Source organism: Morus notabilis, unplaced genomic scaffold, assembly GCF_000414095.1.
Source record: "Morus notabilis unplaced genomic scaffold, ASM41409v2 Scaffold621, whole genome shotgun sequence".
In the NCBI taxonomy this organism is placed as follows: domain Eukaryota; kingdom Viridiplantae; phylum Streptophyta; class Magnoliopsida; order Rosales; family Moraceae; genus Morus; species Morus notabilis.
This window is the reverse complement of record NW_010363239.1, coordinates 92,869-112,493: the sequence shown is the minus strand read 5'-3', so window position 1 is coordinate 112,493 and position 19,625 is coordinate 92,869. Positions and strand designations below refer to the sequence as shown.

Below are 19,625 nucleotides of genomic sequence, written 5' to 3'. Positions count from 1 at the left end.
CGGGATTATAGGTCCATTAGTCCCCGCATCGTCCTTGTAATTCTACCAGACACAAAGGGCAAAATGGGAATTTTAGGATTACGGAATTCTAAAATTAAATACTCAAAAAATAATTAATTGAGAAATTATTTAAATAATGTAATTATTTAAATTTAAATTTGAATTTGAATTGTGAACATAATTTAAATTTATCCTTTTAAACTTATTTGATAAGTTGTTCAATTTAGAATTCAAATTAATTTAAGTTTGACTTAAATTCAAATTTGAATTTAAATTAAAAAATGGACTGCAGGATAATTGATGATTTTCTCTTCCTTCCCTCACTACAATTGGCGCCACGCAGAGGGATGAAAAATCCTAGGGTGGCCGGCCACTTAAGGGATAAGGTGTAGGAGATTTTTTGTTCCAAATTCAAATAGGAGATATAGATTTGATTTCTTTTTGAAGTTTGACTTCTACTCTTTAAATATGAGAATGATAGAAAATTGTGGACACAATTTTTTGAAAACATTTTTCTGCCCTAATTGTTAGTGTGGCCGAAAATTCTCAAGGAAAAAGAGAGGAAAATTTTTTCTCCCAAAAAATTCCACATCGTGCATGCGTTGGTGTTTGTGGAAATTCGAGTATTTTTTAAACCTGTTTTATCTCATGTGTGCCCACACACACGTCTACGTGGAATCAAGGAATTGACGTGGAAGACTTTGGTTTTCTAAACACAAAGATTGGAGCAAAGATTGTTCGTGGTCAAAGAACTCAAGTTATCATCCGAGTCGGCCTCCAGGTATTTTTCCTAATTGAGTTCTTGACATATAAATTAATGTGATTAATTTATTCGTGCATAAATTAATATAATCTATAGAGTATCTCAAAAGTTTTATGAAAATTTTTGTTATACACAATCCGCCTCCCCGCCACGCTTCCGCATCCGAATTCGATTCGGTTACCAACAATTAATTGTTAAATTAATTCTAGATAAATTGTTTGAATTATTATTTTAAGAGTTATTTAATATGGGAAGACTAATATATGACTGTTTTAATCATATAACTTCTTTATTGGGTTGCTTGAATGAAAACTGAGGCTCTATGCAAGTCTCCCGTGTTGAAAAACTGGAAAAATAAGTTTTCCTAGTTCAGACAGGTCGACCGGTTCATGAAGGACCGGTCGACCGGTGAGTTATAACGTCTCGAAGACCTAGATTCATATTGACAAGATGAACAAAAACCCAATTGGTGGTGTATGTCAATTATCGCCGGAAACTTGTCATCGGAGCCTCCCGTTTTGGCTGCCACACTACCCATCAAAAATCCACTATCCCGATGGTAGTGAGGTGCACCGCCGGGCTCATTCGACTTAGGAGCTGAAGTGGATCAAAACTCCTCCATCTATTTCAGGGTACCACACCCGAGAAGAAAAGGCCTCCATCGTGTAGAGGGAGAGAGGAAGGAAGGTATTGATTTTTGGTTTTCTTTTTTCTTCATGAAAATTTGATTGGATGTTGAGACTAAATGACATTTGTTTTAAAAGTTTTGCCTGATTAAGGATCATAATTTTTGATTCTGCTACAGTATTTTTCTCTCATAAAAAATTTAAATTTTAAAAATTATAATCATGAACTGTGATTTTAAATTTATGAACTAAACGTAACCTAAAAAAATATAAGAAAATATACTTTTCTTTTGTTGAATTCAATGGTTGAGATTTACTGATTTTGTTGAGTCAAATCAAAATCATTTTTTACTTTTTGTAAATAAATAATAATTTAAACTAGAATTATAATTTTTATTTTAAAATTTTTATACCAAGCGTCTAAATTCAATGGTTGAGACTAGTCTAAGGTGGTTTATTATTTTATTACCTTTTTTATGTTAGTTTTTGAATAGAAGTGTCTTTTGTGGGGTTAAATGCAACAATTTTATAAGTTGCGGGGTTGATTGTCAAAATAAAAAATTTAATGAAGAATTTACTAAATCACAAGAAGTTATGGGGGCAAATTCGCTAAAAACTCTTACAAAAAAACTTAAATTCCAATGCATACGTATATATTTCGATTTATGGAAGTTTTATTATGGATTATATCTTCTATTATTGCTTTTTCATACTGTGTACCCAAAGTGTTATGCTGTTGGTAATTATGGAAGTGCAAGTTGGGCAAAGAGACGGATTAAATTCACCAACAGATAAAAGGCTATTCCAGAAGACATTTTATGCTTACACCAGTTATTTCAGACTGTTGTATACCAAAGTGGACCAGTTAATGTGTATAATTTTTGCCGTAACCCAAATAATGGTTTTTTAGTTATTGATTTCAATTACATAGAATTAAACCCACACTTCTAGATTCACTATTCCTTTTCTAGTTCAATAATAACAATAAGAATAAGAATAATAGTAATAATTTCTCCTTGGAATAAAATGAGAGAAGAAATGAAAATCAAGTTCATTATATATTCACATAAAGAATGAAAGATTTAGAATGGAAGGATAAAGGATAAAAGTATTAAACCCCTATTATATCCACAATCCATATAGTGCAATAGGAAGGGAAAAAAAAAAAGGAAGCATTCGCTATAAACAAAGAGACCCAGATCGTCAGACTCCCAAAAGGCAAAAGCAGAAAGCAAAACTTTCCCCCTCTATATTCTCCACTATACCAACATACCCAATATGGTTTTTTTTTTTTTTTTTTTTTTGTGCTAAACATATATTTTTCATATATGCATGGACTACCTAGAAATACTTTCTGATCTAATTTGTAGAAATAAACAACTCAAAAACAAAAACCAAAAAAGGACTCAAAACATTTACAGTTACGATCAAGAAACTGCAAGCCCATCTGATCTGTTTCTATCCATTAAGCAAAACCTGCTGGGCTTGGGCTGGAAATTTCTTCTCCTCTGAAGATCATGGCTTGACGGCTTGATGATCTGGAGAAGAAGGGCTCTGATTGAATTGGCTTTTTCGACCACAGCCAATTTCCAACGACCGGACGACACCCGAACCGTTGAAGAGATTCTGGGCTTGTGGTTGTGGGGGTTCCTGTGGAGACTGCACCTGAAGGAGCCTGGGTGTGTAGTGGGAGAACACAGGCATGTGTGGCTAACGACATGTCGTTTTGGATTAGAGGGTGCATTTTTTGAGGCCATGGAATTGGAAATAATATGTGAAGAAGGAATCTTTGGGTGTGAAAGAGTTCCTGAAATTCTCTTTCCTCCTATTGTCGAGTGCTCCAAAGTTGTGGGAGGGTTTAGTGGTTGTGGACTTTTGGGGTTAATAGAACGTAATGGTGGGTTGTGATTTTAGTACCTTGATGACCGTTTTGTTTTTTGAAGTTTGGTATGTAAGTTAATATAGATTCATAGAATGGTATCATGCGTAATATTGGGGGCGTTCAAGAATTCTCTTATTTTAGGAATGTGCAGTTATGTTCCCAAGTTGTCCTGGTTTGTAGACCCGGTCCTCCATCTAGCTTTGAAGGGTAGAATTGTCCACATCGTATGTATAAGTTAAAAGAGTTTTACTTAATTCATTGTTGATAATAACATCAAGTTAATTACTTTGGAGAGTGTGGAGCCATGTATGAAGGACAGCTTGCCAATTGCTGTCTATACATTTGTTTTACCGTAAGAGGACATACTTTTAAATAGCCTTGTGGTCCAATAGAATTGAGACAAGGCACAATTATTTATTTTATTTATTTTTTTGGAAGGGACAATATGAATGAGAGGTTGCCGATTACGTTCTTGTAGACTTTTCTTTGTTTGGATAACTACTTTCTTGGAACCTTCAAATTGTCTTAACGCTAGCATGTAATTCCAAAACTAAACAAAATTACATCTTAATAAAGAATAAGATAAGGTAAAATATACATTTTGTGTATGGAAATTTTAACAAAAGAATGTTATGTATTAATTAATAGATGTTATGTTTTAATTAATAGACACTTGAAAAGATAAATATGAGTTGCCGTAAGTTTCAAGTACTACGACAAAACACAATCATTTCACGGGTTTATCATATGATACGGTATTTCTTTTTTCTTTTTTTTTTCCCCGAAAAAATTCATTTCATTAAAATAACATTAGTCACAAGTGAGCACCACTTATAATAAAATTTGATTCCGAATATTAACTGGATCTACTAATAAAGACGGATAAAACACATGACCAAAAAAGTGTTGAGACCCAATGAGAAAAGGCTTGCTACACATAAAGATTGAGTGCGATCAAGTCTCGTTAAACAAAACTTGTTGGTTTTCGAATCGAATTCGGATGCGGAAGTGTGGGGTTAGCGGATCGTGTATAACAAAAATTTTCATAAAATCTTTGAGATACTCTATAGATTATATTAATTTATGCACGAATAAATTAATTACATTAATTTATTAATTAAGAACTCGTATAGGAATTATACCCAGTGATCGATTAAGATGATAACTTGAGTTCTTTGACCTCGAACAATCCTCACTCCAATGCTTTGTTTAGAAAACACGAGTCTTCCTCGTCAATTCCTTGAATCTACGAAGACGTGTGTGTGGGTACACCTGAAACAAAACGGGTTAACAAAAACACTCAAGAATTTCCACAAACATCAACGCATGCACGACATGAAATTTTTTGAGAAAAATTTTTCCTCTCACAACACTTGTGAAACCGGCCATTCTATAAAATTAAGAGCAAAACTATCTCTTTATTTATAAAGTAGAAGTCAAAGTCAAATTTTTAGAAGGAATCGAATCTTTATCTCAAAGATAAAATTTGTTAATATCTCCTATTTGAATTTAGAATAAAATTTTCTTAAAAAATAATAATAATAATATTAATATTAATATTATTATTATTATTATTATTATTATTATTATTATTATTATTATTATTATTATTATTAAGACTAATATTAATAATAAGAATAGTAATTTGTTTGACACAAGGTTGCTATATGTGGGCCTGAATTCAGGCAGTTCCAAAGTCGGTTGGGTATGACAAACGAAGTTTCGCCATTTACAAAATTGGATCTCCAAATAACAAAAACGGACAGTTCACCCCCTTATCTCCTAAACGTCACAAAAGTTTGGACACGGAATTAGGTCGGCATGAGCAAAACTGCATTTGAATCTTCATTGTTTTGGGACAAAGACATACCACCCAAACCCTTTGTTACATTTTGGTAAGTGGCATTAGAAACATAGATTGTCACGTAAGTTTGAAAATTTTGGAGCCACAAAATTGTGGTCACTTTTTTCCTATATATGATATGATGATTTTTGTCTTGTAGTTCAGCGTGGCTTGTGGTTCATTTTAATCAATAATGATTGTTTATTACTTAGATAAACCATACCTACTTTTTTAAGAAGGTAGTATTTGTTTAGCTATTTGAAAATTTCAGTTTTGGGGATAAGGTTCTTCCACTTTTCAAACATTTGTTGATGTTTGCCAAGGACTGGAAATTCAATATGGGATTCAGTATTTCAGTTAATTGGTTGATTAAGAAAAGAGTAGTGGAATAGAAGTCCAATGTCTAATGATTTTTAAGGGGTTTTTTTCTTTTTGTAATAATTTGTAAATTTATTATTTGTTTCCTTACTTTTCCTATTTTTATTCACACTTAAAACACTTCGCTATTCTTTCTTCAAGGATGAGGTTTTTTTTCTTTTTTTTTTCTTCGGTGGTGAAATGGAATGACGATATTTGCTTAACACCGTAGGACTCTCTGCAAAACTTATTGACTTCGATGATATAGGACTAAAATTAAGTGACTCTTTTCTTGGTTTTGCTTAAAGAGGCACGTAATCTGCACTCATGACCAAGGATGATCATTTTGTAGGAAAGCAGGAAAATTATTGTTTATTACCTGAGATGGAAGATAGAAATGAGCTTTTTAGTTGGCATTTTTTGTCTTGTGAAATTTCAGAGCATGGTTAATCCTTCATCATTCAAGGCAATCATAGCTTGCCGAAAAGGAAAATAATAACACAGAAAAAAAAAACAAAAAACAAAAAAAAAACTGGAAGATGATTCTAAAAATTCACATTTGAATCTTGGGTTAAGTAATAAAATTACATTTCTTAAATAGCATTCATTTTGATTATTTTCTTCTACATCACTGCCGCATCAACAGTTATTACAAATTGCCACAGTGATTATTAGTAATTACAATAATTACAAGAATAATCGATATTTTCTACGGAAAAAAACTTGGAATCTTTCCATCTCTCTCACTACCATTGTGCAATTTCATAACATCTAGAAAACTAATGTTGCTAGTCACCAATGTATCGTTGAGCACCAGTCAACTATTGATCCTAAGATGGTAAATTGTTAATTAGTGATTTGATTGATATTTGATTGAGTTTTCGTAGCTAGATGATCTTCTTCTGTCTCCTAAGAACGTGTTCCAGGTTCATATATCAGCTTCGGAAAGGTTTCAGAATCATAGCAGATTGATTCGGATTGGTTTTGAGAAAGTCGACCTTGACTGCTATGTTGCAGTTATTGTTGCAACAGGGATCTGCAACAGATTTGGTTCAGTGAATTAATTGAAGAGGTCGTCAAGTTGTTAACTTTCTGCTTATATATTCAAAGAGTCTCTCGGTTCATTGTACACCTTTTGATTAGTTTTTGCTGGGTTGTGAGATAGGTGAGCACTTATATTCAAGAAAGATGATTTGAGTGTTTTTCGAAAGAAAAACTTAGTTGGAGGGATTTCAATGTTAAAAAATCGAGGGGATCTCGCTGTTCAAGTCCATTGAGAAATTGCAAGTTCATAGGCATCTTCTTAGAGAGGGAGTATCGGGTAGATTAAGTCTAATTGAATTGTAAAAGAGTTCTTAGTGGATTGTTCATCATCTGGGCGTGACCCCGCAGAGTAGGTTGTTACCGAACCGCGATACAATTTCTCTTGTGTTCTTTTATTTTACATTTCTACATTATTTATATTACCTTATAAAGTGTTAAAAGACTTAAACCAATACCAACAAGTTTGTATTATGATCTGCTCATAGTGTTAAACTGTTTTTAACCTTCTCTTCTCCTTCTTTTTAATAATTGAATCTAAGTGTATTTATTTATATAGCATGGTTTTGAGGTTTTCAATTACTTTCCATTTTCAGTATTTGTGCTTTTATTTCTTTTCTTTAGTTTGAGCTATTTATATTGCTATTTTCTTCTCTTTTTTTTTTCTCGCTTTTTCCTTTCCTGTCCAGTAGCTTATTGGTTTTCTTTTGCCATACATTCCAATTGTATAATCTTTCTTTGAGTCTTTAACCCTTACATCTGTTTTTGAATTAAATATTTTTGGTTTTTTCTGTTTTATAATTTCTTTTTACAATTTTCCTCTTGGTAACTTATTTTGTCATATGTTTTTAGACTGGATTTTTTTCGTCACTTTATTACAAGTAAAGTCTTGCCCCTTATTATTTCTTTGATCATTTTATTCCCTTGCCTTTCCTCTACTATTCGGTTTTAAGCCAAAATGAGAGGAGGTCTGGAGTTCTATTTATTATTCTTTTCCTAATGTGATGAATACAGTACTTTTCAAAAAATTTTATTTTGCAGCTCCAGCTCCGAAGAACCATCAAAAATAGAAAAGCAAAAAATGTAATATTAAGTACAAGCCATTTTACTATACCTTTAAACAAATATATATATATATATATATATATATGTATGTATATAAACTTTTTTAGTAGACCTTTAAATAAATATATATGTGTATGTATATATAAATTAATACTGTAATGTAAAAAGTCATGACTTCTTCTATAATAAAACAATTTTTCCCGTAGCAACGCGTGCGGGCAAAAAGCCTAGTGATCTTTTGAGACTGGTATTAAAATATTGTTCTTCCTAATGGGCACAAAAGTTGCCCATAACTCAGCCCTTTCTCAAGGAGCTATTGGAAACATTAATAACAGCTTGTCAGCTAAAAACTTCACACAATCAAAACCCAAAAGGGATAGATAACTCGCATAATGTACAAACCTGATTGTGTAGTTTCACTCAAAATATACATATCACGAAGAAAGAACTTTCAGCCAACAAAGCATGATTGGAGTAGATGTCTATGCAGCCTTGTTTGGGTCTTCTCCGGCAGCTCTGGCATTGAACTGCTTCGTATATACACGGTGCCTTCGCTCCCTCGCGTAGATAACCCAGAAGATCAGTGACAGCATTACTGCAGAAGAGACCATTACTAACCCGATGTAGATCCATTGGCTATGTCGTCGCAGGCTGGGACAGTAGGTTTTGCTGATGTCTGTGAATGTTTGCCTCACAAAAGTACAGTCTTGTAGGTCAACCAAGAAGGGACCGTACCGATACAAACCATAGCTCACATTTACTGCAGCCTCCATTTGCCCATAGATGGAGGGAGTTAACCGTCCGGGTGTGGCACAGATTCCGGATGCAGAGACCTCACAGACATAATTCTTCCAGACCTATTTGAAAACAAAATGAAAGTTCTCTATGTAAACAACATCCACCAAGTTATGGAAAAAGAAAGGTAAAGAGACATTGTGACTGGTTTATGACAGATCTGATCCATTAGACCTACAAGTCCAAGCCTGCAAGATATGGATAGAAATCTAGAAAAACTGAAAACCAAAAGTTTACTGCCTTTTCTCAGTCGAGCGCAAATACTCATGAAAAAATTGCATGTTCCAAAACAAAAAAAAAAAGACGTTCATCAACCATTCAATGAATTAAAATTGCAAACAACTAAATTTAAAGATAATCCAAATAACAATGAGGAAACTAAATGAAAATGAAATAAGAAATCTTGATAATGAATAAGCAGGTAAAAAGTCCCTAACAATAAAACTAAATATTAAAATTAATTAACCATCAACCAGGCAAGCAATAAGTACTACTTTTTGTGCACATCTCATCCAATTTTTTTAAGTTCTTCATTCAATATTACCTGAGTAGCCTTATTCAGATGTACTTCACTGGCGTTGCATTGACGGTCACTGAGATCAGCATTGAACGGGTTGCAAAGAAGGGGCATCAATGGACCAGACTGATTGAAATATAAGGGTGATCCATTGGGCGGAATATCAAGGTTTGTGACTTTGTTGATGACTGTATCAACCACATTGACAACTTGGTAGGTGACATCCCTGGTCCGTAACAAGGTTTCTTGGGCAGTAGCGTTGTCCACACATGGGAGAATATCATCTAAAGCTGTGTGAGCAGTGGGGTTCTGGACCCATTCATCCATTGCAACACATGTATCTGCAACCACACTAATGCACAGAGGAAGAGAAGTTAGAGATTACAAATGCATCACTTTTAACTGCCATTTGAACAATTGAACTTTAAAGTATGTAAAACATTTGTGCAGAGAGAGAATGCTCAGGTTAAACTATAAAATTTCTATACAACTCCTAAAGTATGCATATTAATAGGTAGCACCTGTTTGGTGCATAGGATTAAAGGAGAAGTGGAGATGATAAGCCTCCCGTGCGTTTTACATACGCTCGGAGGAAACGCCTTCCCGAGTCAAGGGGGGCAGCTGAAACTCAAGAGGTTGCTGAGGTGGAGGAAAGCACTCGTGGAGTGAATGAGGAAGAGGCAGAGTCAGCAGGGTTTAGTGAGTTAGTTAGGCTGGGAATTGGTGTAAGGAATAGGAGTTAGGAGTATAAATAGAATAAGGAGTGGAATAAGAGGGTATCGAATCATTTTGTACAAACTTCCGAGAGAAGGAACCCTAGGAGAGCAAGAGATCTCTCGAAAATCCCCTTATCTTTCTGTAATCAATTTTCTGCCATTAATACAATCAAGCTACTGTTAGATTTTCTTCTGGAATTCTGTCTCAATTCTTCTTACCGTGGATTTGGAGCTTAACATTTGGTATCAGAGCAACTTTCCTGGTATGACGAGATGTACAGACGATCGCGAGAAGGAGAAGACGGAGGGTACGAGAGAGGAATTCGTGGGGGAACTGGAGGAGATGCGTGAGGAATTGAAGAAAATTCCTCGGCTGGAGCAAGGTATGGGCTTGCTGTTGGCAAGAATGGAGGAGTTGATGAATTTACAGCGCCAGGAACGTCGGGATGCCCAGACAGCCGGGGTGGAGGCTCCGACGAGGCAGATGACACCGGGGGAAGAGACGAGCGAGAGAGTTAGGCCACCGCGAGAACTCGGAGTTCGCATGGATTGTCGGACCAGGCGAGTGGAAATGCCGACGTTTGACGGAGAGAATCCCGACGGATGGGTCTTTAGGGCCGAGAGATACTTTGTGATGAACGGATTATCAGAGAACGAGAAATTGGACGTGGCAGTGGTAAGCCTCGACGGAGAAGCTCTGGCGTGGTTTCAGTGGGAAGATGGCCGTCGAGCCATCCGGAGTTGGGCGGAATTGAAAGTGATGATCCTCGAGCGTTTCCGACCGACGCAAGAAGGTAGCTTGTGTGAGAAATTGTTGTCGCATCGGCAGGAAACAACGGTGAGAGAATACCAGAGACAGTTTGAGGTCTTGGCGGCGCCGTTGAGCGACATCTCCGAGCAGGTTCTGGAGAACTCGTTCGTGAATGGCTTGAAACTAGAGATTCAAGCTGAAATTCGGTTGATCAAACCGGTGGGATTGGGCCGAATCATGGAGGTGGCCCAGAGGGTGGAGGAACGTAACTTCCTAGTGTACGGGCCAAAGATGCAAGGCCTACAGTCTTCGAATTGGCATAAAATAATTGTGCCAAACGACACTAAGGTAAGCCAGACGACTTCCGGTTTTGGAAGTATATCTCGTTTCCAGTGAGCACCGACTGAGAGGGTGAAGCTTCCAGAGGAAAAGAGAACAAATAACCATGACCCAAGAGTTGGAACTGGAGCGGCGCCATTCAAAAGGATGACCGACGCTGAACTACAGGCGAAGAGAGGGAAAGGACTATGTTACCGCTGTGACGGCAAATACTTTTTCGGGCACCGCTGTCCAAATCGAGAGCTACAAGTTCTAATAGTCCGGGAAGAGGAGGACCAGGGAGAGACGATGGCAGAAAGGGAAGAAGCGACTGAGGAAGAAGAGATGGTGGAATTATCTATCAATTCCGTGGTTGGTCTGACAGCACCTAAAACAATGAAGATCAAAGCGTTCGTCCATGGGTGCGAGGTAATTGTTTTAATTGATAGTGGGGCCACCCACAATTTCATTTCTTGTGATTTGGTACGGAAATTGGACTTAACGGTAGATAAAACGGGGAGTTACGGTGTGGTGATGGGTACCGGGGTGGCCGTGAGAGGAGAGGGCATTTGTTGGGGTGTGTTGATTTCCTTGCAAGATATTGAAATTGTTGAAGATTTCTTGCCGCTGGAATTAGGGAGTTCGGATTTGATTTTAGGGATCCAATGGTTGGAGACTTTAGGGGTTATGTCGGTGAATTGGAAGACTTTGGTAATGAAGTTCAATTTGGGGGAAAGGCAGGTATCGTTAAGAGGAGATCCTAGATTAAATAAGTCCCCGGTCATGTTGAAGGCATTAATGAGAGCATTGAGACACGAGGGACAAGGGGTTTGGGTAGAGTTAGGATCTCTCGGGTTGGACCAATCGGTCAAAGAAGTGAGAATTCCTCTGGATTTGCAAACAGTGCTGAGGAAATATGGGCAGGTGTTCGAAATGCCAGTGGGGCTTCCACCGGTTAGGTCCAAGGACCATGCCATCGTGCTGAAGGAAGGGACTGCCCCTATAAGTGTGAGGCCGTACCGATATCCTCATATACAGAAATCGGAAATTGAGAAGTTGGTTGGGGAGATGTTAGCCGCGGGCATAATACAACCCAGTGTTAGCCCATATTCTAGTCCGGTTTTGTTAGTAAAGAAGAAATATGGCAGTTGGAGATTCTATGTGGATTACCGCGCTTTGAATAAGGGGACGGTTCCCGATCGTTTTTCGATTCCGGTGATCGAAGAGCTTTTGGATGAGTTACATGGGGCCACCATTTTCTCCAAGATCGTCCTTAAGTCGGGCTACCATAAGATCAGGATAAAGGCCGAGGACGTACCTAAGACGGCATTCCGTACACATGAGGGCCATTACGAGTTTCTCGTTATGCCGTTCGGTCTTACAAATGCTCCGGCGACTTTCCAGTCGCTTATGAACGACGTTCTACGAGCTTTCCTTCGTACTTGTATTTTTTGATGATATACTCATTTACAGCCACACCTTGGAGGAGCATGTTGACCACCTTGGCCGGGTGTTGGCGGTTTTGCAGCAACATCAACTATATGCTAATGCCAAGAAGTGTAGTTTTGGGCAGCATTCAATTGAATACCTTGGCCATATTGTGTCTGCGGCAGGAGTTTCGGCTGACCCGACTAAGATAGAGGCCATGGTTAGTTGGCCGCCTCCTGCCAACTTGAAGGACTTGTGGGGATTTCTCGGATTGACGGGATATTACCGAAAGTTTGTGGCGGGTTATAGTCAAATTGCAGGGCCCTTGATCCACTTGCTCCGAAAGGACAGTTTTCGTTGGGATACGGGGATGATGCAGGCTTTTGAAATGTTGAAGCATGCTATGACACACGTACCGGTGCTAGCCTTGCCGGATTTCACTAAGCCATTTGTTCTTGAGTCCGATGCTTCTGGATTTGGAGTGGGGGCTGTGTTGATGCAAGAACAACGCCCTATCGCTTATTTCAGTCAGGTTCTAGCTCCCCAAGCACGAAGCAAGTCCGTTTACGAACGGGAGTTGATGGCCATTGTTCCAGCTGTTCAAAAGTGGCGGCCGTACCTACTTGGGCACCATTTTTTGATTCGGACGGATCAGTGTAGCCTCAAGTATTTGCTCGAGCAGCGTCTAGTTACCATGGAACATCAGAAATGGTTGACCAAGTTGCTGGGGTATGATTTCGAGATCCAATATCGTCTTGGGGTAGAAAATCGAGCCGCGGATGCATTATCACGACTAGTGGTCAGCCCGGTTGTTGCCACTATGACGGCATCTACTTTTGTCAATACCGACGAAATCCATCGACAAGTGTTGCAAGATGAACGGCTCACGAAAATATGGTCGGATTTACCCCACAACCCGGCAGCATACCCGGGGTATTCTATTCGACATGGCCGCTTATGGTATAAAGGGCAAATGGTGGTTGCCCTTGGTTCTTCAGTGGTGCAGCGTTTGTTACATTCCTACCATAACGGGGTGATGGGAGGACATTCGGGGGGTTTGAAGACTTACCGCCGTCTTGGAGCCGATTGGTTTTGGCTTGGAATGAAACGAGATGTTACCGCGTATGTGGCGCAATGTGAGATATGTCAACGTTGTAAGGCGTCTACATTGGCACCCGGTGGGTTATTGCAGCCTTTGCCCATTCCCGAACAGGTGTGGGAGGATGTGTCTATGGATTTTATTGAGGGTTTACCGCGTTCGGAGGGGTTTGATACAATATTAGTGGTGGTGGATCGCTTGAGCAAGTATGGTCACTTCATTGCATTGAGGCATCCTTTTTTGGCAGAGAAGGTGGCCAAGTTGTTTATTCAGGAGGTTGTGCGGTTGCATGGAGTTCCTCGGACCATTGTATCGGATCGTGACCGCATTTTTCTTAGCCGTTTTTGGACTGACCTACACAAACAGATGGGTACTACTCTGTCGCGCAGTACTGCGTACCATCCGCAATCCGATGGGCAATCTGAAGTAGTAAATAGGTGTGTAGAGACGTATTTGAGGTGTGTGTCTTCCGACAAGCCCGGGCAGTGGTGAAAATGGTTGGCTTGGGCCGAATATTGGTATAACACTTCATTCCACACTGCTACCCGTATGACTCCTTTTCAAGCAGTTTATGGCCGACTTCCTCCGCCCTTGTTGTGATACAGTGTGGGAACCTCACCGGTGGATTCGGTGGAGCGGCAGCTGCAGGATCGTGATGCCATGTTGGACTTACTTAAGTTCCACCTTCTTCGGGCTCAACAGAAGATGAAGGCAGTAGTGGACGGAAAACGAAGGGATGTGGAATTTGCCGTGGGTGAATTGGTGTACCTGAAGCTTCGTCCTTAACGACAAGTCTCTTTGGCTCGCCGTCAGAATGAAAAGTTGAGTCCTCATTTTTATGGGCCTTTCAAGATCACGCATCGTGTGGGGCCGGTTGCCTATCGCTTGGCCTTGCCGGAGTCGTCCTCCATTCATCCGGTGTTTCATGTTTCTCATTTGCGTAAGGCGTTGGGGCAGGAGCAGGCTGTTTCGTCTCTACCGCCTCAGTTGACGTGTGACTTGGAGTTGTGCGCGGAGCCGGCTGACCTGTTGGGGATACGACGTGCACTTCATGGGAGCAGCAATGATCTCGAAGTATTGATTCGTTGGGCTCATCTACCGGCCCACGAGGATACGTGGGAATCATATGCTGCCATTGATGCACAGTTTCCTCATTTTCACCTTGAGGACAAGGTGCGTCTTTGGGGCGGGGGTAATGATAAGCCTCCCGTGCGTTTTACATACGCTCGGAAGAAACGCCTTCACGAGTCAAGGGGGCAGCTGAAACTCAAGAGGTTGCTGAGGTGGAGGAAAGCACTCATGGAATGAATGAGAAAGAGGTTGAGTCAGCAGGGGTTAGTTAGTTAGTTAGGCTGGGAATTAGTGTAAGGAATAGGAGTTAGGAGTATAAATAGAATAAGGAGTGGAATAAGAGGGTATCGAATCATTTTGTACAAACTTCTGAGAGAAGGAGCCCTAGGAGTGCAAGGGATCTCTCGAAAATTCCCTTATCTTTTTGTAATCAATTTTCTGCCATTAATACAATCAAGCTACTGTTAGATTTTCTTCTGGAATTCTGTCTCAATTCTTCTTACCATGGATTTGGAGCTTAACAGGAGAGGATTAAATTTTAAGATTGAGTTTGGTGAAAATTTCTAAAGGAATGGATTGGATAAACTCTTATCCAGTCCATGCTCGAATCTCCTTAGAAGGGGATTTGGTTATCCCTTGCTGAAGCATGGATTAAACACAACACATGGTTATTTGGAACATATTCAAAAAAATTTGGGACCTATTTGCAAATATTTATGAACTTTGGGTATAAACTATACTTTTTAAAATTGAGAGACCAAAAAGTAATTTGTATGTGAATGTGACTTAAATACTTTTTAAAATTATATTTTTACCCCTCAAATTTTGTAAAATTACAATTGACCCAAAATTTTCAAAAAAATTTCAAAAAATTTTGCAAAAAGCCCCTATCCTTACAACACAAAAAGCCCCTCAAACACGAGATTGGATTAAGGTTAAATTTAATCCTAACCTTTCCTATACATCTTCCAATCCTCTAAGACAATCCTATCCAATGTTGTCTTATGTTGCACATCAAACGGGCCCGTGGGCCCGTAAAGTATAAAATTTTGCCTACCCAAAGGCTCTTGTTTACTTTATGCTGCATTAAACATTTCTGACAAAGATGTTATGGTAGTTTGGGAAAGAATTAAATTTTGTGTGGCTCTGTGGTTGTCCCAAGTCAATGGCTTCAATGCTTTCTCCTTTTCAGACTTACTTAGGGGATGGGATTAAGCCGTTCTTTAGTTTTGTGTTGATAGTTTTTTTCTTTTAGTTTCACGGCTTTGGTGGACTCCTTGTCCCCTGTTGTTCTTCTTTCCTTTTACCAATAAAATTCTCTCATTTCTTATTTAAAAAATAAATAAAAAAAAACCATTTCTGACAAAGATATTTGGTTTTATCTTAATCCTCAACAACTTTCCGTTAGTTAGCAGCTATAAGTATAGACACTAAAAACTCATCAACTTGTAATTCAAGGTGCAACATTGTTTAGCAATGAATTGCGACCTATCGGGCATTAAATGTGTCATTTCATCTACGTTTCAACTCCTTCAAATCAAGCAGCTTCTAGCAATGTAGTGTAGTGTATTTCTTTCCCCCAGTAGCTTGCTTATGTAAAAGGACGAACTTTTATTGCAATGTGCCAACAACCTCATTTATAATGTTCTGAAATTACAAGCGGTTAGACACCAGAGATTTGCTCAATTAATCTGTGAGAGATGTTAACCTGAAGGCATTCTAAGTTCTAACAATACCAGTTATTAAAATAGTCATTACAAAAATGAAACAAATCAATTTATGAATTCCTGAAGGAATATAACAGAAGGACTAAGGATTCTATAAAATATTAAAAAGGATGGAACCAATCCTTCATATTGAATTTCTATTTTCCATTTGAGTCCTAATCCTAACTTAATATAAAAATTATCCACCTTGCTAAAGTGCAGCTTTAAATCTAAAACTGAAACAACCTTTGAAGGTTCTTTGTTTTGTTTAGTTTTTTTTTTTTTTTTTTTTTTCTAAAGTGCAGCTTTAAATCTAAAACTGAAACAACCTTTGAAGGTTCTTTTTTTTTTTTAGTTTTTTTTTTTTTTTTTCTTTCTTTTTTTTTTAATTTAAATGCAAGTATATAGTGAATTTTTGTTTAATTAAAAATCGTACTCCAGCCTAACATTTAGACTGAAATGTCCACAGATTTAAGAAGACCATTACCATGCTAATATTTAGAATCTGGAATCTGAGATCTGAAGAACATGTTTATATCAAATTAAGAAGCAAGGTATCTAAGCGAAATTAAAAATTCCATGAATTTAGATTAGCAAAACTGTCATGAGGCATAGCCAAACATAGCTTACTTGTGGAGGAGAAGAAATACACCACACAATATGAATGTACCCGCCACAAGAATCCACCCAACAATCACCAAGCTGCAATTACGAAACATTGTGTGACTTGATATTAGACAACTAAGACATAACCATAACAATCCCCGATAAATTAGTATAAAGCATGAAGGAATAGGAGGAGTTTACAAATAAAAAGTTTGCTACTTACATGTATACAAGAACTCGCAACCCAAACACCGAAAACACTGCATTAAACAGTAGCAATAATATATATGTAGTGAAAATCTAAGAGGTAAAATTTTCTAATTAGTAGTTCAAGAAACAAGAAGACTTACAAAATCCAAGACGAAAAATTTTCTACTTAATAGTTTAAGAAACCAGGAGACTTACAGAATCCAAGAAATGCCAAAAAGAGCATAACAGCAGCGACAATAATTAGAGCCAATCTCCTGCACATGAGGAAGGAAAATGTGACCAAAAAAATCATTATAAGATGATCAGTGCAGGTTCTAAGACCATTGAAAATCTAACTCACATGCTATCCAGGCCATCTTGTATCTGCATTGAATTATCTTGGGTTGTTTTAGAAAGAGTCGTCGCAGAAGAATTGATCTTCGTTTGAATTTGATCAATTTTATTCTGGACCTCTTCCGGGAGAAACACTGCATCGACTCCAATCCGTTTGGCTGCAGCGAGATAATCTGACACATTCCTGAGGTTTTCGACAGTTACATCTGCCTGATGTACTACATAATTTAGCGTGTCCTTTGTGCTGTCATGAAGCTTTCCCTGACCGGTATACAACACAATGCACCCCACACTGACATTTCCAAACGGAAAACATTCGAGGGAATCACAAATCAGTAACCTAAGCAAGCTATAAGTATGCGGGCACAGGTGTTTGAAAAGTTTTTTTTGAATCAACAGAGACGGAAACTTACATTGCAGCAATGGTGAAAAGGATGAGAAGGATCAGAGAGAGAGCATAGGCTGTCCGAGAGTAGCCATAAGGCTCCCTAGGACAACAACAGTAACAGAGACAGATGAGGGACAAGCTAAGTCCAAACACCACGAACCATATCCCAGCAATGACAAATAAGGGGACCGCAGTAAAAGCAACTGACTGCATCAGAAAATAATCCACATGAAAAACTAACAATGTTTGCACACACAAAATACCAGACTGAGTAAAGGACTTTCAGAAGAAAAATTATACGGAATGATGAAAAAAAAAAAAAAACACGCAAGACAAAGTTTACAATATGTAATCCCAGAAAAACAATCTCTAGCAGAGGACTTTGGCAAATCAACTGCTAGATGAATCAAGCTAAAATTCCTTTTATCACTTTTGGTCTCTTCTACCTTGAAAAAAAAACAAAGAAAGAAAGAAAAAAGAAAAGCACACTTATCCTCACAAATTCAGACTCCCAATAAAATCTGAATCTATTGAGCTATCACCCCGTTGCTCTTACTAATATCTTATAACAAACTTCAATCAGAATCAACCGACAATTCATTTCTTCTGGTCTCTTTTTGGTTTTGAAGGGAAAAAACTTTCAAATCCTTACAAATTAAGACTAACAAGAAAACGTGGGATCAAGGGAAATTACACCCCAGTCTTCTTACTGGTTATCTTGTAAGTTATAAACCACTATATAAACACAAGAAAAAAAAAATAATATATATATATATATATATCACAAAACCTACAAAATCATAACACTAAAACAAAATCGCCATAAAAAGAAAAAACAAGAAAACTCAAACTCGTAAAAACAAAATAAAAAGGAAAAAGAAAAAACCCAGATGACAGTGACTCACTCATTACTGATTTTTCAAACACAACAAACCCATCAAAAAAAAAAAAAAACACACACACACACACACACACACACACACAAACACAGCAACTAAAACAAAAATTAAAAAAAAAAAAAAAAAAAAGGACCCAGATGAAAGAAAAAAAAAACCTAAATAATAACTTAAAAAAAAAAAAAATCTAGAAATGGAGTGACTCACAGCCCAGTAGTGGCTATTGCTGATATTCCAACCACCATTGTAGCGCGTAAACCCATCAAGTGGGTCCCTTCTCCGAGTCCTCCCTTCAGCCAATATCAGAGACGAGTTGTCCACTGCCTCTTCCGCAAGAGACCTTCTTGTCGTTTCCCATCTTACAATATCATCAAAACCTCCTTGTTTTCCCTCTTCACAAACACCCCAAAACCAAAAAACCAATCATATTTAGTTCCAAACGACGATGAAAAATTCAAACGAGAAATGACAACAACAATTATACAGACGCACCGGATTTACGTATTACAGTGTGGAGAAGGTGAGAACTTTCGCAAGCAGAGGCATTAACGAAGAGGAAAATGGTGACGAACAGAATGAATCTCGATCTGGAACATGACATAATGGGATTCTGGTTTGGGCTTTCGGAGTTGTATTTAGCTTCTTCTTTTTGCCTCTGTTTTTTTTTTCCCCCTTTTTTTGGACAGAGAGAGAGAGAAGAGGTGGTGGGTGGTGGTGGTGTGGGAAGAGAGTGTGTGTTTGTATGATGTGTTTATATTTAACTATTTTATTAATAATAAAAATAAATTATTTTAGCCAGAGAGATATTTGAGTGACAAATTTACGGTTAAGAAAGAGACTGACCCAATTTGTAGGACCCTCTATATTATACTTTTTCAGTTTTTTATGACGATAATGCCCTTGTTGGCCTTTTTTCTTCTTTTTCCTCCCTTTTTTTTTTGTTCTTCCTTGCTTTTGTGTAGGGGAAGATCTTATTGCTTTATTTGTTGACGAATATTATTTGTTGACGAATATTATGTTTCCGGTTTATGAGTGTTTTTTTAAGAAAAAATACTGTAATGAATTATAAATTATAATTTAAATCATGATACGAATTGATCAATTAAACGCACGTTATGATCCTGAAGTTTATTTTTATTGGCTAAAATTAAAAGAATATAATGAATGGTTGAGATTAGTTTAAACTTTTTTTGATATTTTATATTACAATTAAG

The 19,625-nt window shown here is 37.6% G+C and overlaps 1 protein-coding gene across 1 annotated transcript; it reads right to left on the bottom strand.

The window, feature by feature from the left end:
* Positions 1-7,738: 7,738 nt before the first annotated feature.
* On the bottom strand, positions 7,739-19,114 carry LOC21399234. Its single transcript, XM_010103745.2, has 9 exons — positions 18,904-19,114; positions 18,619-18,803; positions 17,541-17,722; positions 17,135-17,419; positions 16,990-17,048; positions 16,808-16,844; positions 16,609-16,680; positions 8,917-9,241; positions 7,739-8,434 (listed from the first exon to the last, which is right to left on the bottom strand). Exons 1-9 carry the CDS (start codon positions 19,010-19,012, stop codon positions 8,060-8,062), a joined length of 1,629 nt encoding a protein of 542 aa, XP_010102047.2. The 5' UTR covers positions 19,013-19,114; the 3' UTR covers positions 7,739-8,059.
* Between the last annotated feature and the right edge of the window lie 511 nt (positions 19,115-19,625).